The sequence below is a fragment of the Prionailurus bengalensis genome, chromosome E4, assembly GCF_016509475.1.
Source record: "Prionailurus bengalensis isolate Pbe53 chromosome E4, Fcat_Pben_1.1_paternal_pri, whole genome shotgun sequence".
In the NCBI taxonomy this organism is placed as follows: domain Eukaryota; kingdom Metazoa; phylum Chordata; class Mammalia; order Carnivora; family Felidae; genus Prionailurus; species Prionailurus bengalensis.
This window is the reverse complement of record NC_057360.1, coordinates 18,625,216-18,652,831: the sequence shown is the minus strand read 5'-3', so window position 1 is coordinate 18,652,831 and position 27,616 is coordinate 18,625,216. Positions and strand designations below refer to the sequence as shown.

Below are 27,616 nucleotides of genomic sequence, written 5' to 3'. Positions count from 1 at the left end.
ATGAAGAAAGAGAAGAAAAGCACAAAGATGTTAGCAACTGGTCTTGTCAGTGTCTGTCCTTCCTGTTTAAGCAGCAACATCTTATTGAAATCAAGGGACCTTGTATTCCTTTAACCCACTCTTGTTGGGACTAGATGGCCAGATCCACGATTCCCTGGGGAGGTCTGTCAGGTCATTTAGAGGTCATCTTGACCCCTATTATAATGACCATTTGCCCAAATAAGCCTGCAGAAATGCGCCCAAAGCAGTGTCGAGAGAGTCTTCAGACCCATAACTGGAAGAGAGGAAGAAGCAGATCTGATCTTCCAAGGGAGTCTGTCACGGGGAAATCACATCAGATTGCCATGTGATTTGTAGACCAGTGCGAATAGGTTAATAACTCAGTTTCATTCCTGGGCCTGTGAGTCCAAACTCTTCAAACTCCTGACAGTGTTTACTCCTGATGTAGATCTTCTGTATATCTAATTCATTAAGCTCAAATCCAAGCACAGTGGTTCATGATTTCTCAGTATAAATAAACATCGCTCTGGTAGACAGCACAGTTTGGTAGAAAGAGCACTGAGCTCGGAGTCAGAAGACTGGAGTTGAGCCCTGTTATCTCCATCTCATTAGCACTAACCCTTGTGATCATCACTGTTTGGCCTTCTGACTCTACCTCTGTAGAGCCTACTGCATAGGATTGATGAATGAAAAGGGAGGGGCCTAATAAGGGTGGGCTTTGCAAGTTGTAACGCAGTGATGATAATAAGGAATTTTTCCTGTGCTTGAGTCTTTGTAGAATTCCCTCCCACTCTCCTTTCTTAGGCTGGACAACACAGCAGAGATACCGAAGATTCGTAGCATTTTTCATCTTCAGTCTGGAGGAACCTAAGGTTTAGTTCCCAGTATGGCAAGTGCAGATCGTAGGAAGATGCCAACTAAAATCAGAGAATTTTAGAGGGAGAAGAGGCTTTAGAGGTCACTTGACACCCCCCTCCCCCTTTTCTGTAAGAGGAAATGGTTCAGAGAGAAGAGCCTAGAGAAATGCTTGTCTTGCCCACCTTTGTATGTGCAAGAAGGCAGTGCTCATGGTCAGCAAGATGGGCTCACAGGTCTGTAGGAATGGGCCAGAAAGCTTTGCTCCCCAGGGTTGAGATGAGAAAGAAAAGTTCTGCTTAAGTTGCAATACCTCTGGCATTTATGATAACAAGCACTTAAACAGATTTCGTCTGCAGAAGAGGACTCAGTTTGCTCACAACCTCCATTTGGTCCTTGCTTCTTCCTTGACCGCAGTCACCACACCCTCGGCCTCCAGGGGGACCTGCCTGTGTGAATTCACGAGTCTCTTGGTAAGTGCCCGACGGCAAGCTCATTTGCGCGCCGGCCTTGGATGGGCATGGATGGCATAGCCTCCCTCGGTGAGAATCTCTGTGGCTGGGTCTTAAAGCAGAGGTATGTATATAAAAGGGGGTTTTATGAGAGAGATCTAAAGAGTGTTCAGTGTGCTAACAAGCATTAGAGAAGTATACACAAATGACTTGGCCCCATTCCTCACTGGACCTGAGCTCATTCCTGGACTTAGGGTTCCCAGGCTTCTGAAGATTCTTAAGCAGCTGGAGTCATCTACTTTTTTAAATTAATTAATTTATTTTGAGAGAGAGGTTGAGAGAGAGAGAGAGCTCAAAGGAGGGGCAAGGAGAGAGGGAGAGGGAGAATCCCAATAGGCTCTATTCCACGACCCTGGGATCATGACCTGAGCCGAAATCAAGAGGTGGATGCTCAACTGACTGAGCCACCCAGGCGCCTCCCAGTAAAGGGACCATTTGCTTAACTCTGTCAAGGATTATTAGTCACTTTTAGAATTTATGTGAGTGGCTCTAATAACAACAACAAACCATATTAACAATGACTGTGAAGGCACTGATGTTGACCGGTGCTCATCATATGTCAGATACTGCTGAGCACTTATATTATCCTGGGGTTGAGATTTACAAAGTGAGAGAATGGGAATTGAAATAGTGGAGAGGAACAGTAGCCTTGCAGTCAAGGGGCCTAGGCATCTTTCCCCCTAATTAGTATTTACTAACTGGGTGACCTTGGTCAAGTAGATTGACTTTTCTGGAACCCCTCATCTGTAAAATGGGAATATAAATACCCACACTAAAGTGTCATTGAGGCTTAAGTTAACCCGTGAATGTTGAAAGGGCTTCTTAGCAGAGCCAACACGTAATAGACATATTACTTGTTGAGTTGAAACACAGATGATAAGAACAGAAATACAAGTGGATGAGAACTAATAAGAAATGGAGCTCAATCAAGACAGTTTAGGACAAGCAGTGGGTTTGTCTCCTTTTTATGTCATTACAGGTGATCTTTTGTTATTAACGTTTTCTCTACCCATCCCTTTTATAAGGTGAGAACCATACAGGGGACCTCATTGAAATAGTTCAGGGTGAGAACTATCACAAATGCTAAACTCTTTGTTAATAATGAAGGACTTAAAGGATGCGAGAGAGGATTCCGAAGGAGCAGAGCTCTCACTTGTCTGAGAAGAAGTCTCCTTGCAATCACCCTGTATCCATCTAGTGCCCTGGCTTTCTAAAACACAGGCCGCCATATTGCTTCCAATGCCACACTGCAGGGAAGTGGCCCCCAAGGACTTACAAAGCTCAAATCAGAATTCCAATCATGAACCTGCAGGCTTCAAAATGACTTATTCTCATTACAATGTATGAAATGATCCGTAAATACATATTTTAACATTACAGAGTTTAAATATTATTATACATCTTACTTGATGTCAGATTTTGTTAAATGCGTGTCGTTATCTCAATTTACAAAGGTCAGTCGGGTGGCAATGGAGAATAGAGCTGGATATATTTAAAAATTTTCTTACCAGTACATCTGCAGCTCAGATAACCCTGCCTTTTTCAAAGAGCTTTGGGCTTTTTTCCCCCCCTTTCAAATGAGACTTTAATGAGTATCATGTGGATAAACTCTTTGCAGAGGTTTGAAAAGATCCAGAGAAACACTGTAGTAGGAACAAGCAAACCATTTTGGATGAAATCATAAGCCATTTGAATGCCTCCTCATCTCTCTGGTTGTGTCAGAACCTTTTGGCTGCGTTTTTCTGCCACAGGAATGTTTTCATCTCCATGGCTAGGTAAATAGAATGTTCGTGTAGTTGCTCGATTGCTATTCATGCCGGCACAGAGTAGCAGAGAGTGACCTATTTCCAGCAGCATCCATAGAAAGCTTTGCTGCTTTCCGTCACGTCTGATTTTAAAATCTACCTTCTGTTTTTTTGTTTTTGTTTTTGTTTTTTGGTTTTTTTTGTGTGTGTTTTTGTTTTTTGCATCTTCTGCCCCGACTTGGCCCCAGAGACACCATACCATGGACTGTCAAGAGTCTTTATTTCTTTCTTTAATCACTCTTGCTTTTTGTGTTGGTTCATTTTAGTCTATCTTAAACCTCTGTTGGAAAAGGAGATGTGGGTGGGTGGCTAGCCTTAAAGGAAGTGAGCTTTTCTGACTTGTAGAATATAGTTCTATAAGGTAGGACTGCCGAGAGAGATCAGGTGAGGTTTTCTTACTGAGACTACCCTTCTCCACATTAGCCTTTTGGAAGCATCTATATGTGGATGCTTTCTTATTGGGGACCACCAACTGGAGTTTCCAGAGGTCACTCTCATGAGTTTCTGTACAGCCAGTCCTTACTCTAGAAGTTGACAGGCTGGAGTGAGCTAGAAGCGTTCCATGCTCTCAAGAGGAAAGGCTGATTTGAAAAACTCCCACAGAGACTTATCCAGTTGGCGTGCAGAAATATACTTAGCCTTCACCTGATTTGGGGTATAACTAGAACCAAGTGTCACGTGTGGCTTTGTGTCATGGAATACCATGGTCACAGCTTGGGAGTCCTTAGAGACCTCCTGGTCCCATGATTTGAAGATGATAAAAAGGAGCTCCAGAGAGATTACTACAGCTTTATTCTTCCAGCTCCCCATCCAGTGCTCTGTTCAACCCGCCATTCCGTTTCTCAACAGTGGATCATTAATGCTTTGAGGCACTCTTGTTTTTTGAGAGCACGTGTCACCAAGGAAAGGAAATAGAAATTCAGTTATCCTTCTCCTTGTCACAAGTGGAAATTTCTATCCCAGATCTGCAAGTCAAGAAGGTTCTAGTTACTTGAAAAAGAGATTCTTGAAATTTTAATCCATTTTGCTGTGGAGGGTTTGTGTGATTCTGTGTCCATGGCTCAAGCCATGAGATGATAAGAAACAGCCCCATGGCAGATAGTGAATTGAATAGAGGAAGCACATTGAGAGTTCCATTCGCAGTAGGACTTTGAACATCTTTACAAAAGAATTTCCTGGCTATGCTGTCTCCCATTTTGTTGTTCACTGAGCCAGGCCTCCATAGGTGCAGACTTCAGGCAAACCATCGGTGTTTCTGGCATCTGTGCTGGTTGAATTCAGGCCCAGCAGGGCACCTTATCTTATGTGTTTCTCACTCAGGGCTGTGGGATTGTATCACTTCAGAACTCCCTACCAGATGGTCCCTGTAGCGAGAGGTGTAGAGGCCCAGCCAACTCAGCCCGAGGGACATCGTTTCTCTGGCTAGCCTCCTTTTCTTACTTCTCTTGACTTTGTCCTTTCTCTCTGCATCCTTCTCCTTTGTCTGCTCTTCATCTGTCCCTTATCTTTCTTCACAGATGGCCAGGACACTAATGTGCTGCTGTCATTATGTTATGGAACAAGTTGGGGTCTTCAGAGGCTGCCGTTCCAGAGACATTAAAGACTTGGGTCACGTTTGATACCAGGGTAAAGATTTGCAGGATAATTAGCGATCCTCTGCTGTTATTAACCCCTGACTCAAGCAGGTTATTTTCTTACAAAGGTGTTGAAAGTTAATGCCACTGTTAATAGTTTCAGTTGGAGACCATAATGAGACCATGTGGGAACTGGCACCTACCATCAATAATCTTTCAAACTCTGAAATCAGGCAGGTGGGGGTGGGGTGGGAAGAAACATCAAAAAAGAGTGGAAGAAAAGGGGGTAATTATATCACAGGCTTACCTTTGGTTACCTTAGTGATAGTCACTGATGGACAAAACCCATTTGTTATCATTCGTTTTGAACAGTTGGCTTATCCCTGCTGAAGTCCTGAGCTCAGTCTCCATCACATAGGGAAACTCAAAATGGCCACTGTGGTAGCACGGGGTGGAGAGAAGGCTAGATTCCATTTTTAGAGATGACCCTTTCCCCTGCAATTTTTTCATCAAGAACATGAGGCTATTCACAATATCATAGTTAACAGAATTGAAAAACAGCCAGGCAAAACTGATAATGCATAGATTACCCCCTCCAGTCTCCTAACAGCAGGGAGTTTCGTGGTAGTGCATTTTATTTGCCTTCCAATTGATCCAGATCTTTTCTGACTCTGCGCTGGGGAGCCCCCTCAGAAGCTGTATTAGATTTGGTTAGAGGAAGAGTTTCTAAGATTAACAGCAAGTTTGAAAATCCTGATCTAAACAAGGTCTTCTGGTAGTCAGTAATGGTCATCAGGGGGTGTCGCCCTCAACCTTGAAAGACTGCAGGGTCGGTTCAGCAGGTGCCTCAACTCGAGGCTTAGAATTGACAAGTTCATGCCTCCTCCTGGCTTGACCTCACCACCTGAGCAACCTCATTACTACTTAGCTGGGTTTAGCTGGAAACTCAGCCTTCTCAGGAGTGAAAAAAGGGCCCAGAAAGGCTTAGAGTGCTCTAAGCCACTCTGAGTTATTCAGTGCATTAAAGGGTCTTTGAGAATTTTCTCAGTTCAAATCCACATTTGACTTTAAATTGCCAAATTCTTTGGAAGAAGGCATCATAGATCTGGTGTTCAGTGAAGTTGTCTTTCGGGGGAAATTCTGATGCTGACATGCTATGTTGTCCTAGTGGCTCAGTTCAGGGATGCTCAGCGTGAGGGGACACCTACGGAAGGGGCACGGCACTTGGATGGTAGGAGGAAGTTGTTATGTTTGGAAAAGGAATTTTTGTAGCAAGCTTTGGGTATCCTAAGCTAACCCCACAAAAACACAGTGCTACAAGTTCACAGGGCACATGCTAACATTACAACAGTAACTAACTGAAAAGTGATTTTGGGGGTGCCTGGGTGGTTCAGTCGGTTGAGCGTCCACCTCTTGAGTTCGGCCTGGGTCATAGTCTTACCATTCATGGGGTCGAGCTCTGCGTCAGCCTCTGTGCTGAGTGTGGTGGAGACTGCTGGTATTCTGTCTCTCTCTCTCTCTCTCTCTCTCTCTCCTCGCTCCCTCCCTCCCTTCCCCCTACCCCCTCCCCTGCTTGCCCTTTCTCTCTTTCTCTAAAATAAAAAAAAAATATGATAATAAAAGTGATTTTATCTCACTCTCCACTGTGCCTTTCCCCACCCCAGCTCATTCTCTAGCATGACTGCCTCTGCTTACCCATCTTCCTGCTTCTCTATTGCATATGCAGAAGCTCCAGGATTTCTTCCTTAGAAACCGCATATCTGCGTCAGCAGGAATGAGAACCTTTCTCCCCAGCCTGAGGTCCAGTCCAAAAAGGGGCCTGGCTCTTAAAGGCTCTGATGAAATCATCCCAAACCTGTCCACCCTGTGCTCTGAGGGAAAGGGGAGGTGGAATGCAGGGAAGGCCTGAGAGAAGAGTGGACATTTCTTGGCACGTGGAAATTACCATCTTTCTAGGCGGTCATGTGAAGCACCCTGTTCTGGACTTAGAATCGTGGAATGTCAAGTTACAAAACAGTCTTGAAATTCATGTGTACAGCTCCTTCTTACATAGATAAGGAAACTCAAAGCTAGGCAGTACATTCAAGTCTACTCTAGACCCAGATCTCTTGAGTTCCAGCTCAGTATTTTGGTCACTGCAGAATACGGAATCAGAGTTACCATGAGATCGGGGTAGAGTCTAGTCTGTCTGCCGCTCTCTTTCTGGGTCTTCTTGATCTTTCTAAATCCTGGCCTTATTCCCTTCTCTGCTTAATGAGACCGGGGGTGACTTTCCATTAGCTCGGAACTGCTTAAACTGGCATTCACACCTTTCACACCTGACATCAATCTGCATTCCTTCCCTCGTCCTCCATGACTCCTCTGAACTAACGCTACCCTTCTGCAAACAGGCATCAGGCCGCCGTTTCTTAGTACACATTCTCTTCATATGGAGTTGCCTCCAGCGTCTCTTCCCATTATATCCCATGTCCAGCCAGATCCCACCCTCCCCCAACTCAGCATGGCTGTTACCGCTTAGAGTACTTAGTCTTGGCCATGTCTTCAGTTTCTTCCTAGACCAAAGCCTCTTTCAGGGTAGGGATCATATAGCAGTTTGCTGAATGTGGCCAATGGAGTGTGCTCCAAAAATCTTCATTGTATACAGGAACAAATGGCATCCTGGTTTCTGTGTATTCTAGGCAGTTCCAGAATTTTGGGAGGTGCTGGGAGACGTGAGGCTCGTATAGGGGAAAAATGGACACGTTAAGAGTAAGGGCACCCTTCCCTTTCTGGAGATCTCCATCCCACAGTGTGCTGTTGGCAATGGTGCCCAGCCCACCCGTGGTATCTTGAAATGGCTGTGGAGGCTTCTGTAGGCACTTGTTTTATTCAGTCCACTATGGAGGACTGGGCTGTGCGGAGCACGCACAGAGCAGAGGCTCAGTGTGAGCCTTATCCACTGCCCTCAGGAGGCTTTGGACCAGAGTAACTGCCGCCTCCCGTATGTACCTCTTGGGAGTTTCAGGGAAGGCTTGCATTGATAAAGCAATCTCTGAGCATTTCTTCTTCTGGAGACCCTCCGCTAACATCCAGGCCAACGTGATTACATTGATGTTCCAAGCTCTGATCTCAGCTCCATTGGTGACGAAATTCACAAGACATTTACTGTGCCCTGTGGTTTTTCATCGGCTGACCTAGGGCAGATTCAGCATAAGTAAATAAGTTCCTGGTTTGGCATTTTGGCCCTCCCATGGCAGATCCTGCCAGGACAGGGAAAAAGGCCAAAGAAGAAGCTATCATTCTGTAATTATCTCGAATCTTAAAAACGACAGGCACCCTCATGGGCATGGTGCTCCCCTTGCTTTACCTTTTTTTTTTTTTTTTTTTTTTGGCCCTCTACCATGAGTCTGGTCTGGGCAGGATCAGGATATCACTGTCTGTGGAGATGGGCATGAATATCTCACAAAGAGGTTCAGAGGGCTGGCCTGGAAGCCAGGGTCAGAGATTCTGTGCTCTCAGCTCACCTCCCTGTGGGAGCACTTTGTCAGTAACCTGTTCGTTCCCTGGTACCACCACTCCTGGGACCCTGGAGCAGAACGCCTTCCTCCTCAGAAATTGTCTTGGACCACCAATACATATAGGTTTCTTTTTGGGCTGATGGAGATGTTCTGGAATTACAGTGGTGATGGTCTCACAACTTTGTGAATGTACGAACCACCATGGAATTGTATACTTTGAAAGGACAGATTTTATGGTATGGGAATTCTATCTCAATTTTGAAAGAAGTCATGGAATACTTGGGGAGCCTGGGTGGCTCAGCCAGTTAAGCATCTGACTTCGGCTCGGGTCATGATCTCACGGCTCGTGAGTTTGAGCCCCGAGTCAGGCTCTGTGCTGACAGCTTGGAGCCTGGAACCTGCTTCAGGTTCTGTGTCTCCTCTCTCTCTCTCTTTCTCTGCCCCTCCTCTGCTCACGCTCTGTCTCCCTGTCTCTCAAAAATAAATCAACATTAAAAAATGTTTCTTAATAAAATGTTATTGATAAAATGTTTTTAATTTTTTTAAATAAAGAAGTCATGGAATACTAAGACCTCGCACAACAAATAAAAATACTGCCGCTCAGAACCTGCTAGAAGACCCCACGCACTCCATACTCAAATGCTCTCTCTCTCTCTCTCTCTCTCTCCGTGCCTCTGCAAAAGTCATGTTGTCTGGTGTGTGTTGGCAATGGAGGGGATCTGATAGGACTACTTCTGTTTTAGCTCCTGTTCTGTGTCAGGCTGGCATGACCTTGATCTGGGTGTTTACTTGTCCTTGCTTCCACAGTAAAAATGGAGGTAATGAGCCTGGCCTAGTTGATGAGAGTCTCCTGGGAAAGAAAAATCCATTTTAAGCGCTTTGGAGGTATGAGGTGCTAGATTCCTTCTAAAGAGTTACAGGAAGGCCTGAAGTGGCACCCAACATGTATGGAATTAATCCCAGGCTGGCTTAGAGCCGGTGTGGGTAGGAGGCTGAAAGCGTGTTGCTCTGAGTGATTGAATTATGGTGTTGGGTGTTCTATTATAAGCTGTTAGTGCTTGTGAGTTTTGTCCATGCTGCGGAGACTGGTCTCTTCCTGCAGCGGCAGGGAAGGCACTTGGGGGAGGGATGTGCTTCCCAGGAGGAATCTTCCTGGGGCTTGACCCATGGTTGGGAAGTAGCTTGTGATTGGGGCACTTGTAGTGACATGTCGTGTGGCTGCTGCTGGGAGGCATGCCCAAGGGTTTCTCTTCACCTGGAAGTCTGGAAGGCCACCTTAGAGGAAAAGTGAACTCAGGAGTCCTGTGTCACTCACTGCCTCACTTAACAAATGGGGCTGTGCCTGCGGAAAACCAAGACCCGGATGCAGGGGATCTTCCATTCTGTGCAGCTTCTTGGCTGCTTGAGCTGGTCACTTCCACAGCACGGACAGCTCGCCATCCCGGTGGGATGTTTGGGTGCCAGGCGAGTGGACGAGGGGCTGAGGATGAAGGGGGGCTCTGATTGTCCTGTCTTTGCTGTCCCCTCATCGCCCGTCACACACCCATTTACTCTTCTCCCCGGTCTGGAGGGTATTAGGAAGAGGTAGGGAATACTATCTGTGTCTTTTAGGCTAATGACCTGTGGCTCCTGTGAATTCTTTTCACCAACCTACCCTGAGAGGACCAGCCAGTATTCTTCTTCCTCGTCCTCCTTCTAATTCTCCTATCAGTGTCTGCATGTCCCCTTTCCACATCTCTACCTGTTAAAAGGATAGCCACCACCCTTTAGGACCCAAGGCCACTACCGTCTTCTTCCAGATTTCCTCCCCTTCTTCCACCCTCAACCCAGGCAAGCCTACTTAAATTGTACGTTTTCACATGGTGTCATTATATACATGGTGCAACACCTCCCACATTCACCCAAGGGTGGATTGCTTTGGAGAACTTGTTGAGGGCCTCATTTAGATTAGTATCACAGTGCCTAGAACAGTGCCTGGTGCACAGCGCATGCCCAATGTATATGTTAAGTCAATTAATGAATAAATACGTAAGTAAATAAATAAAGCAGAACATCATTTGTGCCCTCCTACAAATAGTGAAAGATATTTATAAACTCCATAAATATTCAAAATTGCTTCCCTCTTTATGGTGCGGTACTTGATGAGAATACTATTCTAAATGTGTCTTATTAAATCTTTTTTATGTCCGTGGAATTATTATTTTTTTTGGTCAAAGGTGATAAATTTTGGGAGAAGAAGCCATGCCTTTTAAAAAATGAACTTTTATAAAGCAATGCATTGCCAAAGTGTGCTCAGCGGAATGTTAGTTCCCTAGGGTGGTAATAGTTGTTAAGGAAGAAATGATTTTGAGGCCAAATGAAGTTTAGGAAAGGCTGGGCTAATCAGGTCTCTCTGTTGTGAATTATCTCATAGCTTCGATATCTCATAGCTTCGATGTGATCTTGCTTAGGAATAGTAGCAGGAGAGACCCATAGTAGCATAGCACTATGCTGTACCAGTAGCTTAGCACCTGCAGTGTGAAATGCATAGTAGGTTTTTGGTATTTTGTTGTTAATTGTTGATGATAGTCCGGTGCCTCCATCTCGAGCCTTGAGAGCAGGTGAGTGCTTGTGTCTGTGCTAAGGGCCCAGGTTTTCACCACCCCCTCTGTGTGTACCAGCTCTGCTCTGCAAAAATGAAGAGAAAAATTAAAGGGAATTAAAACATCCCTGCCACGGCGAGTATTACACATCTCCAGTGGGCTATGCAGCAAATGACTGTGGTTTTAGAAATATTCTGTCAGCCCCAGTTGCTCTGCAGTAACCTCCCAGGACTGTTCCAGACGTGCCAGTTCTCTGCACAGTAATTACCAGCTCTTTCCTTGGTAGATTCACTGGTGTCTAGGAGTAATTGCTAGGGAACTCACATTTTCAAATTTACAAGAGGCAAACAACCTTCTATTTACCTCCGGGGTTATCAGGGTATTCAAACAGTGCTGGGTAAAGGATGCTATTGATCATAGAAATATGGGGAAGAGCTCGAATTTTCACCTTGGTGTTTTTCTCAATGGGTGAGAGTCTGGCTCGCTCAATTATGGAGCAAACATCTAGGGGGTGGATAAGTCTCTTCTTCTCGGGGCCTCTTCCCTTCCTGGAGATTTGAAACCTGACCTAACCATAGCTGGAACCCTTTGTCGTCTTTAGCTGACACCGGCTGATTGGTACCATTGCCTAGGAAGAAGATGAATAAGAAGATCCAGATTGGGCCAGTCCGAATTCTGACCTGTGCTTTGGTGTTTGTCCTCTAGAGATCTCAGGAAACACAGAGGACATCCCTCTGGTGCGCTGGAGGCAGCAGTGGCTGGAGAATGGCACTCTGCTCTTTCACATTCATCACCAAGATGGTGCTCCCAGCCTCCCTGGACAAGACCCAACTGAAGAACCCCAGCATGAGTCAGCAGAAGAGGAATTGAGGATCCTGCACATCTCAGTCATGGTAGGAGCAGCGTGGCTTTAACCCCTCAGGCCGTAGCTTATGTTATCTTGACTTTAAGAGCCTTGGCGCCGTGAACGTAGCTCTATGAAACCCACTCCACAACGATCATTGATCATGTTAATAAGTAAATTTCCCATTTGTGGGAAGTGTCTCCACCTGGGGTGAAATATAAGTGGTAGTTATTTCTATACCACCGTTACCCACCTGTTCTCTTTGGGAACATGCCTAGACATGGAGTAACTTTTACAAACAAGAGAATATCAGATGGTGGCAGTGGATTGTCTTATAAAGGCGTTCTTCAACTAGTAGATCAGAATATCTTGTAATAGTTGCTCCATAAATGTTTGCTGAATGACTGAATTGCCAAGCTGCTTGCTGCTACCAAGCCCTCTCTCTCCTCTTCCAGCCAGGAGAAAGTCAACATTTGGCTTTCTGTCCTCTTACAACAAAGGGCATATCAATACATACTTGCCCCTCCCTGTAGCCTAGCTCAGAACTGTCACCATCAGCCTCCCTTCTCCTCTTCAGAAATTTGAGGCCTCAAAAAAATGAGAAGATTCTTCCTAAAATTCTAGGAACTTGTGTCCTAGAATCTCACTCAAAAGTAGGTGGTACAGTGACAGGCAGGGGTTTTGTCTGGTGGTGTTTTGTGCACTGTTGTGTTCTTAGCACTCAGAACAATGCATTCACATAGTTAATGCTTAATAAATATTTGTGGAAGAAATGAATGAATTTCCCAGTGGACATAGACAATGACTGCTTCCCTTGGCATCTTACATATTAGTATTGTATTGGTAAAACCAACATATCGTCTGCTTCTAGGGAAGCCCGAGAGCAGGTTGAGGCCAGACTGATTATTCATGAGCCATATATACAGAAGGCATGGGCTCTTTCATGTTTACGAAACTACAGAAAACCAATCTAGGTCTTGATCTAAACTTTATCTGTTACTCTGATACCAACACTATGTGCTGTTTGGTTTTGTTTATCAAATTGGGAGAAATTGAGCACATTTCAGATACATAAAAATTCCCATTATCCAAATATTTGACATTGAAACTCTTTCCATAAAATCTCTGATGAAATCTCAGAATGTAAGTCTTCCGCTGATCTCTGCACGAATAACTAGCTTGATAGATTACCTGCATATACACAAGCTACTTTATTTAAACTATATGGTCAAGAAAAGAGTCCTTAAGAGCAAATGGTAAACCTCAATGTTTAGATGTGCTGGAAGGCAGGCAGGTAAATGAGATTGCCATGCCTCACATTTACAAATTTATTGAGGTTTCTAATATGGCAGTTATGGTACTTGTACGTCCTTAATTAAAGACTAGCATTTCCTCTCTCAGGGAAGATTGTCTTCTGTCATGTAGCTTGTAGTTCCCAGAGAGCGGTAAGATTGGGCAGATCACCGAATCAACCCTGGCATTGACTGGAGTGACAGATGTAGAGGCCACGTTGCCTTCACATTATGATACGGTCTGACTGAAAAGAAGGGCACAATGGTGGATTTCCCCCAGCCATTCACATCTTCCCATCAATGTGAAAAGCAGTCGTCCTTGTTCTGGATGGTTTTTGTTTTGTTTTGTTTCTTTTGGTCTGAGACCATTTCAAAGAACCAGTCATCACGCCAAGGAAATGTTTAGGGTGAAAGGAAGTGTATGGGGATTCTTAAGGACTAATACTGGGTGTGATTGTATCTGAAAGGCCCTGAATATAGATGGTCAAGACAGGCAACGTATCAGAAGGTGTGTTTGGTGTGGGGCTTGAGGGAGTAGTGGGAGGATCCATGGAAAGACGGTCTACTGCTGGTCCTCGTTGCTGCATCACGAACCTTAGTGTAGCAAGGATCCTGTCTTCAAGTATCCTGTCCTTCCCATCCTCAGAACGATGTGCTCCAATAAGTTCTCTAGAGAAGTATATACGTGGGTACTGTGTGTGTGCGCATGCATGTGTATGTGCACACATAGATGCGTGTTTGTGGGGGTGGGTGACCGTGGAGATGGAAACGTGTAGGTCAAGGATGCCAAAGGATTTGAGGAAATAGTTTGTGCCCTTAAAATATAACAGTCCCTATGAGAAGCCCTCCGTTACTAATGCTTTGTTTTTTGAGGCCTCCCCCCACCGAGCGGGGATTAATGGACCGTGGGCGCTGAGATGGAAAGAGAACAAAAGTCAGCCTTCAACCTGTGTCTGAAATTTTTCCTTCATATGCTACTGGTCACCCATAGACCAACGATGACATTCTGTCTTCCAAATAAAATGGAAGAGATTCTTCCTTCAGCCTTACTTTAGTTTATTCTACGTTACTCTTCACTACGTTATTATTCATTAACCTTGCTGGAGGGGGCAAAGGTTAAAAGAGCATGGGCAGGGGGTGAGGGCAGGCAAGTCTTGTGTTTGACCTCTTGCATGTGGATAGGCCCCTGTCTCCATGAAAAATTCAGGAAAGCCTTTGACCTGTGCAAGCAAACAGGGACCCCAAGGTGAGGTGAAGATGTAAGGACTCCCTCCCATCCTTGGCAAAGACGCGGTGGTCAGGGGAGTCTCTCCGAGTCCATCTTGCTATCTTACCTTGCCCTACTCCCATTCCATGACATACGCTCTCGCGCACTGCCTCTCCTGTCCTTAACATTCCATTCTAGACACAGTTTCAAAGTCTAAAGTTGTGTATCTGCCCTCAGCTTAGAAATCAAGCCTGAGGGTATCCTGTTTGAAGATACCGTTCCTAGAATCTCTGATGGCTTCTTCTTAAGAGACTCGGGGACTGGTAGACTTCATCTGATATGCTTTATACCACATCCTTTGGAGGTGAAGTAGGCAGCCATTTGAGGCATCTGGAAAGAGAGCATTATAAATGTCAGAAGATTTTGCAGGCCTTTGACTAGTAACACTGTTGGACAGCAAAATGCACTTACATGCAATTTTATTACCCAAGCTCTGTTGGTTATGAAATAACAATAGCAGAGCTATTTTTCATTAACTGTAACGATCGATACCGATGTGGTTTTCAGTTCGGATCCAAATAGCATAATTTGAAAAAGAGAAAAGTTAAGGTGATTATCAAAATATGAATACACCCAACCTTTTCTCTCTTGTTAAGAAAATGTATATTTAAAAGCTTAACTGGTAATTCTAAATATTTCCAATATGTGCAGAGGGAATTAATGGTTCTGTGAAAACCTTCAAGTTTACATTTCTCTGATTTTGTGTTTACCCTTTTCCCATCCATATTGCCTCAATGCAGGGACCACTGTTTATTTTTATATTTTGCATTTACTGTGTTTAGTTTTAAGCACAAAGTATAAGTAATGAGAGACTGAAAGGCCAAGGAATACCTTTTTTGTATCCTTATGACACTCTGTGAATGAGAATTGGTGAGTCCTTGTTTCCACTGCGCCCAGTGTAAATATACCATCGGCAAAATGGTGGGCTTGAGGGAAACCAGTACCTCAGCTGGGGACTTGGCAATTGAAAACTTTGAAAACCCTTTTGCTTTACTTATTGTTCAATCACATCCTAAAATTTTTGAATTATTTTTTCCAAAGAGGTACTCTTTCCCTCCTGACATCGTAGATTACCGCGTTGAGGGTCAAACAATGTATTGTAACCTCCAGCATGATTCAAACTGGGCGGAAGAGATTTATTGTGAATCTTGCAAGGTAATTGACATTTAAAACTACTGAAGCACACAGGGATACTCTTGATACTCTTTTACAAACTCTTGAACAAGTGAAAGCCAAATCATCGAATGGAAATCAGTTGTGTGAATTTAAATCCATAAATCAGAGAATTGTTCAGTTATAAGCACATCCTTTACTCCACAGCATAGAAGGTCAGGTTTTAATATGACTTTGTTTTTTTTTAATGTTTACTTATATTGAAGAGAGAGAGAGAGAGAGAGAGAGAGAGAGAGAGCGCTGCGAGTGGGGGAGGGGCAGAGAGCGAGGGAGACGCAGACTCCAAAACAGCTCCAGGCTCCGAGCGGTCAGCATAGAGCCCGACTTGGGGCTCAAACCCACAAACCATGAGATCACCACCTGAGCTGAAGTCAGGGGCTCAACCAGCTGAGCCACCCAGGTGCCCCTAACATGACTTGACTTTAGATATTAAGACTCTGTGGGTTTAAATTTCCATGTTGTACTTTTGCTAATTTGCCATATGATCTACATTTTTCTTCTTACGGTATGCAAAAGAATTGAATGGTGCATAATAGTACTTTAATGTATTATCTATATATTTCATCTTTGTAATTAAAGATGGCAGTGGTAATAGACTTCCTATATGCATATAGGTTGGTTAAATACAGTGTTCACAGCAAGTAACCTTTCAAAAATCCTTCAGTTTGGTATATATATTTTGCAGTCATAACTCCTGCTGGTAGGTAAGCTTTCATAGTTCAGCCCTCGTAGGCACAATTCACCGTTGTGTGGAAAAAAATAATGTTTGAGCGTTTGTCTATCTCCCTGGGGATTTGGGGACTGGAGCCCATCAGTGAAGCCTGGGTCTGCTCAAGACCACTAGTCCCACCTGTGTGGGGCCCATTGGCCAGTGTCCGCAGGTCTTTGTGGCCCTCAACTGCTGGCTCCTCAAGTGTCTCCAAGCACCTTGTCTCTGGGAGCTCCAGGTGAGCCCTAGACACGTGGTTTTCTTTTGGGAGAAACAGCATAAAGAACCAGGTTCAGGGACAAAGGAGGCCACAGGTGTTACTGTGGAGTCCCAGCATCTAGGAAATAGAATGGACACTTTAGAGAAGTTGTATCCTGGGGAAGTAATGGCTGCGCCGAGTTAGTACAAAGCCTATAGAACATACCTATGGGAGCTTCCAGGACTGTGTTTCCACGACCGTCGCCAACTTTGTGCCAGAGGACCCATCCTTGCTCTCACTTGCTCTTCCTTGTGCATCCTCGCTCAAGTTCAGTTCAGCTGCCTACACATCGTGTGTTACTTTGCTTGAAGCTGTCTTCACTGCACTTGTAAAGCTCAGCCACGTCTAAGGGCAGGGAAGAGCATTTCTAAGTGTGGTCATTGCTATGTGCCATCAAGGCCATCGGTTTATTATTAAGTGTCTGTGGGCATAGGAGAACTAGATGCTTTTTCTGTCAGTCCCTTTTGCCTTCAGCTAATCGGTTACAAAAATTCATTAGCAAATTCGTTAATCAGGGTCACTTTGACATCTTCATTGTCAATGTATATTGTTTGCTTAGTTCAACTGAGGATGCCCTATCCTTCTTTTTGATCTTTAGAAAGAAATGGAAGGGCACCTGGGTGGGTCAGTCAGTAGAGCGTCCGACTTCAGCTCAGGCCATGATCACACAGTTTGTGGGTTCAAGCCCTGTGTTGACAACTCAGAGCCTGGAGCCTGCTTCAGATTCTGTGTCTCCCTCTCTCTCTGCCCCTCCCCCACTCATGTGCGTGGACGCGCTCTCTCTCTCTCAAATATTAAAAAAAAATTTTTTAGAAAGAAATGGAGGAGTTTAGACATGTCTTGTGTTACCACAAAAGATAGAACTAGAGTGATAACAGATTCAGTCTAAAGAACTTTTCTAGCAATTCAAGCCATCCATTGTGGGGCAGGACTGACTTACTGGCCATACCGTCCCCTTGCCAAAGCCATTGTCTTGTGCTTGGCCTCCTACTAAGAAAATGGTGGGCAGTTCGTAAAATAATAGCAAGATCCCTACAGACAAAACCTCCTCGCACTTGGGTTGTTACTGGCAGACTGATGTGCAAAAGAGGACATGCCAGGGCCCATTTGGGGGCTCTCCCAAGTGCCAAGGGAAGGTTGGTTTCTAAACCTCCCCACTTGGCACCATGGTTTGGCTGTGCCTGTCTTGCCAAGGCGCATCAGGTGCAGGTACATGGGAATCCATTAGCCGTTTCAGTTGTTGAGCTATTCCGAGTGCTGGCCGTGCTCCCATATTCACACGGATGGCGGGGGGTGGGGCTAGGATGTGTGGGAAAGAATCACTGGGTTTAGGGTTGGAAGGTAAGCTTCAGAGCCTGGCTTTATACGACGTCGGGTAATCTGCTGACCTTTTGGGAAGCTTCTCACCTCAACTGTGAAATGGATACATTCACTGCTGAGGCTTTTTAGTTTCCAAAAAATGGAGATCCACTCAGGTCTTCTCTGTAAGGGAGTTTGACTATAGTAACTCACATGGAGGTAAGGTAGATAAGAATCTTCTCTTTTTTTTAATGTTTATTTTTGAGAGAGAGACAGAGCACGAGCAGGGGAGGGGCAGAGAGAGAAGGAGACACAGAATCGGAAGCAGGCTCCAGGCTCCGAGCTGTTCGTGCAGAGCCCCACACAGGGCGTGAACCCACGAATCATAAGATCATGACCTGAGTCGAAATTGGATGCTTAACCGACTGAGCCACCCAGGCGCCCCAACAGGAATCTTGTAATTAAAAAAAAAAATCCTCAAAGTAGAATTTCATGAACTCTGGAGCTGAAAGGTTGTGCAGGATCTGGGAGTCACCCTGTCAGCCCCCAGCATCCACGGCTGGTTTGTGGTTTGGCTCTTGGACACGTTCGTCTTTATTGTTCCCATTGCCATAAATTAGCTCCTTTGTCCAGCGTACTCTGTAAATCTCATCCCCATTTTGATGCTTTTCAGTGTTTGTACTATCCATTTATTCATCAAGTCACTTCACTTGTGACCCCTCAGGACTTCTTGCACCTTGTCCCTGTCCCTGTGGCTGCCAGATTCCCTGCTTTTCCCCACCTCCCCTGACTCCTTAGGGAGACAAGCAGAGGGAAGCTAGTTACCGTAGTTCTTGTTTGTTGACAGCTTTTTTCCTCTCAAATCACCCCGTGGGAGGCTATAACCCTAACCTTCTCCCATTGGCTGTGGTTACAGGAAGGTTGGCTTAGGTGGCACAGAACACGACTAGTCCTGTTCCAGGCCCAGCTCAGAACCACTTTCTTTAGCAGAGGAGAGAAGCCATGATCCCATGATTTGCTTGTTCAATGCGACAGGCGTGCTGCAGGGGAGCCTGGGTGGTTCAGTCGGTTAAGCGCCCCACACTATTTTCGGCTCAGTTCATGATACCAGGGTCATGGGATCAAGTCCTGTATCGGGCTTCATGCTGGGTGTGGAGCCTGCTTAGGATTCTCTCTTTCTCCCTCTGCCTCGCCCCCCACCAAAAATCCCCCAAAAAACACTACTCTAAGTACTTGCGGTATATATTACCGTATGTTTTATTCTCATCACAACACCATGAGGTAGGGATAATTATCATTCCATTTTACAAATGAAGGGACCAAGGGCCAGAGAAGTGGAGTAACATACCTAAACTCAAACAGCTGTTAGGTTACACAGCCAGGATTTAAGTCGAAGCAGTTGGCAGAGTCCAGACTCTGTTCTCTAAGAAGCACCAGCTCATATTCTGGCCAATCGTGGGTGCCCAGTAAGTATTTCTTACATGTCCCTTCATCGGTTTTTGTTGTTTTGTCCACTTTTGACTGCTGAGCCTCATCTGATGCTTTTCCCCCATTGTTGCTTCAAAACCAGTAACTCTGTGAGCACTAGGACCCACAAGCAAGGTGGAATATAGATCTTTCTTCCTGTGGCTACACCAGACAGCTAACCCCAAAAGCTCAGATTCCGTTCAGCTTGGCTACACCCACCTGCTAACCTTGGCTTCAGCCACACTGCCTCACAGCTGGCTGCGGGCTTATTGGCAGGGAAGGGAAGAGGGCAGTTAGGGACTTTTCATTCTAAAATTGTGAAAGTCATGTAACAATAAATTCAGCCTTTTTCAGGTACATACTTTCACATCTTTGTAGTTTTTAAAAACAAAAAAAAATTTTTAAAGCATTATTGACCTGTCATTGATTTAAAAGAAATCATTGACTCATTCATTCATTTAGATATGGATTCTTTACCAGTATCTGTCAGGCCAAGGAGGTAGGAAATTAATAAGACAACCTTTTGCTTTCAAGGAACATTTAATGATATTATTAACACTTAATATTTGAGGATGGCCTTTGGCAGAACTGGGAGGCAGGTAGAGTGTCTACCTTCTTTTCCATTTCTTTATATTTTTTACATCCTTTTTACAGTTTTGTTCTTCTCTTTCCTGAAGCTCATGGAGACCTTAAGTTGCCCCCATTTCTCCAGACAGCAAGGAGAACAGCTAAGAGGCCACATTTTCATGATACTATTTTTTAACAACATGATGTAATACTCTGTTCAGCAATTTAGCTCACTTGATATAGAAGCCAACAAATTTTAAGTGCTTAGTTCCAAAAATCTCTGAAGATCCTTTTGAAAGCGGGAGTCATAATCTCTGTGGGGTTTAAATCGATAACAAGAACTGGTGATACTCATAGTAATGAAGCTAACATTTTTACTCGCTGGGTCCTAGGCGATGTATGGGATCACTTTCATGGATAATATCAGTCGAGTCTCTAAAAATCTAGTGAAATAGATGGTAATTCTCCCACTTTTCAGATACGAACACTGAGACTTCGAGAAAGTACATCACAGATCCGAGGTCTTATAGGTGGAGCCAGGATTCAAGGCAAACGCATCCGACTCCAGACTTCATTCTGCCGTGACGGTGCCGCTTGCTGGCTTCAGGGTCAGCCGGTTTGTTCATTTTTCCAGGCTGTGGGATAATTTTGCTTCCTCTGGCTAGCACAGTAGAGACCCTTCACTTGATGAACATTGGGAAAGCTCATAGAGAACTGGGCAAGGAAGGTGCTATCATGATGGAGTCTCTGAGCTACATCAAAAGGTGAAGATCTGCACTGAGCAAATGGATAAAGCATCGCAGAGAAGCCTGGGGTTGACTCTGGACGGAGGTCATCGAGAAGCCAAGGCTCCAGAGAAGACTATACATTCCATATATTGAACTTCAGGGCGGGAGTTTATAGTAAGGCTTTGTTATCAGAGAGACCAGTTTAAATCCCTGTTCTACCCCTTACTACGTTTTCTAGTGTCCTTGGGCCAGTTGCTTAAAACTCTCTGAACTCACTTTCCTCATTTATGAAATGGGAATGATAATAGATTCTGCTTCTTAAAGCTGTTTTGAGGATTACATGAGATGATTCTTACTAAGCACTTCCTACAGTGCCTGGCCCGTGGGAGGTGCCCAGTAAATACGAACCAGGTAAACCCTTGGGGTGCCGGGCAAGCTGCCTGTAACCATTCCGTGCGCAGTGTGTTACTCCAGGGCCCACTACCTTAGGGACCCAGAAAAGCAGCTGGGATCATGGCAGCCCCTTGCAGGAGTCCTGGAGGAGTTGTGCTCGGGGGCAAGACTGAGGCAATTAAGGTCATCAGGGCAACAGAACGGGCCCCTTGTGAAGCCGGGATGTGGCCGTGTACATCTAGGGCATTGTTAAGCCACTTCTGTTTTCACTGTTTACAGGGTTTCCTAGCAGCTATCCTATGGTTTGGGAGGACGATTCCAGCTCCAAATTCCCTGGAAGAACTTCACTAATTTATTTATTTATTTTACCAAACCAAATGATGTCATTATGGGAATTTCTGTTCTGCTGAGGTATCTAAGAGTGTTGTTACTCACGTTCACGACCGGAGACGTTTGTGGCCAGCACTGGTGAAAAGGCTCAGGGTTCTTTGTTGTCTTTAAAATTTTTTTAACATTTATTTATTTTTGAGAGACAGGGAAAGACAGAGCATGAGCAGGGGAGGGGCAGAGAGAGAGGGAGACACAGAATCCAAAGCAGGCTCTGAGCTGTCAGCACAGAGCCTGATGCGGGGCTCGAACTCACAAACCGCGAGTTCATGACCTGAGTCGAAGTCGGACGCTTAACCGACTGAGCCACCCAGGCTCCCCAAGACTCAGGGTTCTTAATCTGAAGGCTGTTATCTTTCCTCCAGCTCATGCTGCCTTCTTCTTGCCTTCTGCCCATGTCTAAAGTTTTGTGATTCTTTCACTGACCCGAAATTTGCCTTTAAATCTGACCTCAAGCCTACACGCAATGGGTGGTTGGTGGGGACAGAGTAGCTTTGGGTATAGTGGATGTAGGCAGCCATGTGCCCAGAGACAGAAGCCTGCGTGGGCAATGGCAGGAAATCAGGCCACGGGTCTGTAAAGTGCCAGATGATAAACACTTTCAGCTTTGCAGGCTGTTTGAACTCTGGTACAACTACCCAACTCTTGCCATTTTATAGTGCCAAAGTAGCCATATGCAATAAGTAAATGGATAAATGTGGCTGTGTTCTAATAAAGCTTTATTTACCAAATAGGCAGCGGGCACCCTTTGGCCTAGAGGCCATAGTCGGCTGATCCCCATCTAGTACATTCTCTCTTGTCTACAGCGCGTAAACAGAGACTGAAATCTTAACAACTTAGTGGAAGTGTTAGGGTACCATTTGCAGAGTGAAAGATAATAGTTTGCTCATTTTAGTCAGACTCCTATAGATTGATTATAATTGTCACTTAAGGCAGACATTGACAGAGATCGTTCTTGCTACAAATTCAAGGCACAAATTCAGGTGAGATACAAGCATATTAGCCTCTCCTGAGAGGTATTGATGGGTTTAGCGAAGACAAAGTTGATGAAAACAAAATATGCTTAGACTTGACAAGGGAATTATCAACAAGGTATGAGTTAGGAAATATGCAATTTTTTTTCCTTCCCTGTGAGGCTGATGGCTCCTGCTTGGTTTCGATTTTGACATACACAGTAGACTTTTGTGAAATGTTTAGATAGGTTACAACAGCCCCTTATACAGAAACACCTAATGTTGGTGGACATGCATGCAGAGAAGTATATTACGCTTCCAGACAGGTCATGATACATTTGGTCTGTGATATGTAAGGACTTTACATTTATTTATTTTTGAGAAACGGAGTGAGACAAAGCGTGAGTGGTGGAGGGGCAGAGACAGGAGACACAGAATCTGAAGCAGTCTCCGGGCTCTGAGCAAGCGGTCAGCATGGAGCCTGATGCGGGGCTCGAACCCACAAACTGTGAGATCATGACCTGAGCCGAAGTCGGACGCTCAACCGACTGAGCCACCCAGCTGCCCCGATACTTAAGGACTTTAAGAGTTAGTGGTGGCTGTCTGCCTTGCTTATAAATAAGGCTGAAGGTGGACGAGGCATTTTGAGAGACCTCACCTCATAAAATCGCCTTATCGCATACCCTGTCAAGTATGAGCCCAGGTTCATTGGAAGTCTGGCCTGTATGAGAGGCTGATGTCAGTAGCTCTCCTCCAGATTGCACAGGAGTCTCCGTGGTACATCCGAGGAGGTCGGGAGCTTCCTGCTGCTGCCTTGCTATTTATGATTCTCCTGATACCTCTGTCACTGCTGCTGACATCCACGAATAGCAAGAGATGAGTCAAATAGCCTTCTAACTTGGGCGAATCAGATGCTCAGTTAATTGATATATTGAACTGTGGCTGACAGCAGTGAGTGCCTCATGGAGAAGTATCTGGGCCTTCTGGGCTTGGCTCCCAGTCCCGAAGTTTGCTTAAGGTGAACTTAAGGGGACTTCTGCAGCCCCCAAAAGCACCATGGCCATAGGAGATCCCTAAGAGGTCAGACAGCAGGTGTTTGTTAAAGGGCTCAGCCTTTTGTTTCCTCCCTTCCTATATTCTGTCTGAGCAAGAAGGTGGAAGAATTTGGGACTGAGACGCATAAGCATTTGGGACGTAGAGGAGTGAGTGTGTCAGAACTTGACCTGTCTGGGCCTCAGACACATTCTTACGAGGTAAGGTAAGCCGCCCTACAAACAGACACAGGAGGGCTCTGCCTCCCAACGGTGATGTTGAAGCATCCCAGTTTGATTCATTTTATTCCCTAAATGATGTGGCGTGTACACGCGCAGGTCACCATCCCTGGGCTTTCAGCTGGCCGCCTTGGGGGCTCTGCTGACCAGAGCAGGCGGCCTCGGCACCTGAGAGTTCCAGCCTGTCAGAACATAGGCACCATCCTTGGGCCCCGCCTGCGGTTGCAACGGGCAGCACCAACGTGTCCCCGCTGGGGCTCTGCCCGGAACTCCCAGAACAGAGTGACGCCACCAGGCTGTGCTCCCCTAGACGGCATTTTCTCTTCTTCCCTCAACAGTGATACATGCTGGGCCGGGGAGACCAGGGGACCATTGAATTGGAAATCAGGAGGCTTTGCTTATGGGCCTTTTCCCCCCAAAAGTCTGTGAAACTGCAGGCATATGTCTTCACCTGTCAGAAGCCTGTTCTCATCTGCACATGAGTGTTCTTAAAACTTTAGGCATTCGGATTGTGCCATGGTTGGTTTTTGTTTTTTTTTTTTTTAATCTGCCTTGGTATTTTCTGAATATTTTTATTTACATTGACTGGCTTTTCCGGTTTGAACTTATTTTTGCCGTAGATGAAAAGGCCAACAAAACCAGGGGTTTGATGTTATCGTTAATGACATCGGTACAGGTTAGGAAAAATATTATTTTATAAAAGAATGAAATGGAAACATCCCCTACTTTTGCCAGCCATTGGCATGGCGCCAACTAGGAGCACATGGATGGGCTGTGGGCACTCTGCCTTGGGAATCCCAAACTGGATGACCTTGTAAGTTGCTTCCAGCTCTGGTATTCCAGGAGTATGAAAGTGAAGGGCATATGGGACACTAGCAACCCCAGTTAAAACAGACTTCAGAGTAACATACAGAGAAACTGTATTCTGCTCCCTGCAGCAACTCTGTTTTTCTTTTTCCCATTTATGAACGTGGGATGATGGTCCGCGGGGAAAATGGCGGGCTTGTCTGCCTGTAGGTTGGGTTGAATGGAAGTGGTTCTGCCCAGGGAGAGAGCTGTCACTTCCCGCTGTGCTGACCTGTCGAAAGGAGTTTGGTGGCTGGGAGCCTTTTCCCATGGCCCGGTGGGGCCTGTCCTCAGGATTTGCTGAGCCGCTAGCCCAGGGCCTCTTGTGCTCAGCCAGCCGTCCTCACGGTCTCCCACGGAGTCTGCCTGGACACGCCCCCACCTTTGCCTCAGGGAGTACACTGGGAGCCTCCTGGGGTCAGCCTCAGAGTGGAGTGGCTCCTGGACCATGGGAGGGAGCACATTGTGGGAAATAAAAGACCACAACCTTCTGCTTGGGGGATTTGGTGCATCTTGGAGTCACCTCTGGAGCACGTGGAGTCCTCAAAGAGGACATTTCTCCTTCTACCCAGAATGACTGCGAGGAAACCAGAGGCGGAGTGATTGTGGCAAGCACAACCGAGCCGGTGGTTTTATATTTCTTACTCCCCTGATGGCCTCAGTGGCCCTGTGTGCTCTCTTCTCAGGACAGCGCTTGTAAGTCTGCTTTGGAAGGAAAATTCCTGATAGGATAGTGGGTTCTGCCTTGCCAAATAACAGGACACCTCCCAGACTTCCCTTCCGGGAGAGCTCTCCTGGTTCTCAGGACTGCATCTGGACAAGGTCGAGGACAAGTCAGTGCCACCTCTCTCAGTAATGACAGGCCGTCTTCGGTCTCTAAGGCACTGGAGACCCTGCTGTCGTTCTCTTCCCTGCTTCCTCTTCCACATGCCCTTTGTGAGTTCCTTTGCCTCTTTGATCAAACTTGCATCTGATGTTCATTTTCACCTGATTTCATCTAATGAAAAAAATTGAAGCGGGAAGTGGGCCGTGTAACCATTCCTGTGTGGGACTGTGAGTGTGTTCAAAGGGCCGCGTTTGCCTCCAGAATTTTTTACCAGCGTCTATGTCAAAGGCTGCCTTATCCAGTTAATATCCTTCCACGTCACTAGGGTCGCAGAGAAAGAAGAGTGAAAAGGAGAAAAGTAGTTCTTTCGCTTGAGAATCATCTACACAAATAGTGCATTTTATTATTTGGGCAGAGAGGGATCTGTCTTCCTACTCATTCTTTTTTTTTTTTTAATTTTTTTTTCAACGTTTTTTATTTATTTTGGGGACAGAGAGAGACAGAGCATGAATGGGGGAGGGGCAGAGAGAGAGGGAGACACAGAATCGGAAACAGGCTCCAGGCTCTGAGCCATCAGCCCAGAGCCCGACGCGGGGCTCGAACTCACAGACCGAGAGATCGTGACCTGGCTGAAGTCGGCCGCTTAACCGACTGCGCCACCCAGGCGCCCCTCTTCCTACTCATTCTTATTGCCCAGGATGCCCTTTTCTGTACTCTCTTACTCACTGCTGCTGCACCTGCCATGGCTGTCTTCCTGGATCCCTCCTTCCCCTCCATGTGTATGCGTTCAAATCCTACCTCTCTTTCGGGTCCCATCTCAAATGTGTCCACCTGGCCACCTCTCTGCATCATTCAGCTGGAGACCATTCCTCCCCCTTGGTCTCCTATGGCCGAGCGAACAGGAAAGGCTTCTTTGAGCCTTTCTTATGGCTGGTGTCTGTTTCCATCCAAAGGCAATTTTGATGAATCTTGTCTTCCCTACCAGACTCCAGGATCCTAAATGGCAGGATCTGGTTTTGAGTCTGATTCATCTTTATATTTCTTACAGCTACCAACCCGACGCTTCACACAAGGAATGTCCCCAGTTGGTGTTTGTGAAATGAGTAGAATTTGTTTGTATCATGGTTTTTTTTTTTTTTTCACTTGGTCCTTATAACTGCCTCTGTCTCCAGCCTTGGCCTCTCCTACCAGCTTCTGACTTACATATCTGCTTGGGTGTCCCACATGCATTGTGAACAATGTTTCCCCACCCACCCTGTCCTCCCCTTGTGCCTCCTGTGGTGACAGGACCACCAACACCGTCACCCAGGCTAGACCCCCTTTCCTCCCCCTCCTCATTCATTCACTCCAGCACCACATTCTGCTCATTTTAGTTTCCAGATGCCACTGGAATCCTTCTGTACTTGTCCCCTCTACTGCCGCTGGTAGGACAGCCTCCCTCCCCAAATCCCCCCCTGCCCCGCCCCCTCCTCTCACCAGATTGCTACAGGCGATTCCCACCTGTTCACACTGCCTTCTGACTTGGCTCCCCTCAAAAACTTCCCTCTTTCGGGGCTCCTGGTTGGCTCAGTCAGTTAAGCATCCAATTCTTGGTTTCGGCTCAGGTCATGATCTCATGGTTCATGAGTTAGAGCCCCACATCGGGCTCTGTGCTCACAGTGCAGAGACTGCTTGGAATTCTCTCTCTCTCTCTCTCTCTCTCTCTCTCTCTCTCTCTCTCTCTGCCCCTCCCCCACTGTCCCTCAAAATAAATAAATAAACGTAAACAAAAAACTCCCCTCCCATTGCCACCAGGCTGTTCTTAGCAAAGTGCGGCTTGCACGGTATCATATTGCTCACAAAACACCTGAAGTAATTCCCTTCACTCTGCAAGGTCACTTCCCAGCTAACCTTTTCATGGCCTGACCCTCATCTCATCTCCTCGGTTTCCACTCTGTCCTAGCCACACTGACCAACTCGGTCATGGTGCCTGGAAGTCCCTTGCTGTGTCATACTTCTGTGATTTCACGTGTGTTTTACTTTGGGCTTACAATGTCTTTCCTCTCCTCTGAGTGGGGTTGCTTCTAACTACTGGCTTTAAAATTCGCCCCGTGAGTTCCCTGGAAAATGCCCTGACCCCTTTCCCTCTAGGCAGGGTTGAGTCATGCTCTGCAGTCCCCGACACGCCTTCCTGCCACGGACCTCATCGTCATCTGTGCGTGCGGCTGTCTCCCTGAGCATGAACTTCTTGCTTGGGGGCGGGGAGGGGGTGAAGGTGAGGAGTTCCGCATCTCTGCGTCCTAGCGGAGCCTCTGGTCTTTGCTAGGAGGCCAAGAGGGACTTTGGGAATGAACGGCCAACCCCATGAAGAAGGCTGAGCAAATCTGACAGACAGACAGCTGAGGCTCAAAGGTCCAAGGGCTGAATGACCGGTAAGTGGCGCCATTGGGAACAGAAGCTGGTTGCTGGTCAGCTCGCCTTCCCTCGTCTTGCAAGACCTTTGGTGGAATGTTCTACTCAGGTCTCCTCTC

General features: G+C 46.0%; 1 protein-coding gene across 4 annotated transcripts in view; it reads left to right on the top strand.

The window, feature by feature from the left end:
- ASTN1 (astrotactin 1) overlaps positions 1 to 27,616 on the top strand; it is a 306,757-nt gene that overhangs the window by 105,379 nt on the left and 173,762 nt on the right. For all 4 annotated transcript variants that reach the window (XM_043568660.1, XM_043568658.1, XM_043568659.1 and 1 more), the window contains exon 2: positions 11,531 to 11,718. In XM_043568660.1, the coding sequence (XP_043424595.1) occupies positions 11,531 to 11,718 (188 nt within the window). The remainder of the gene's footprint in view (positions 1 to 11,530; positions 11,719 to 27,616) is intronic.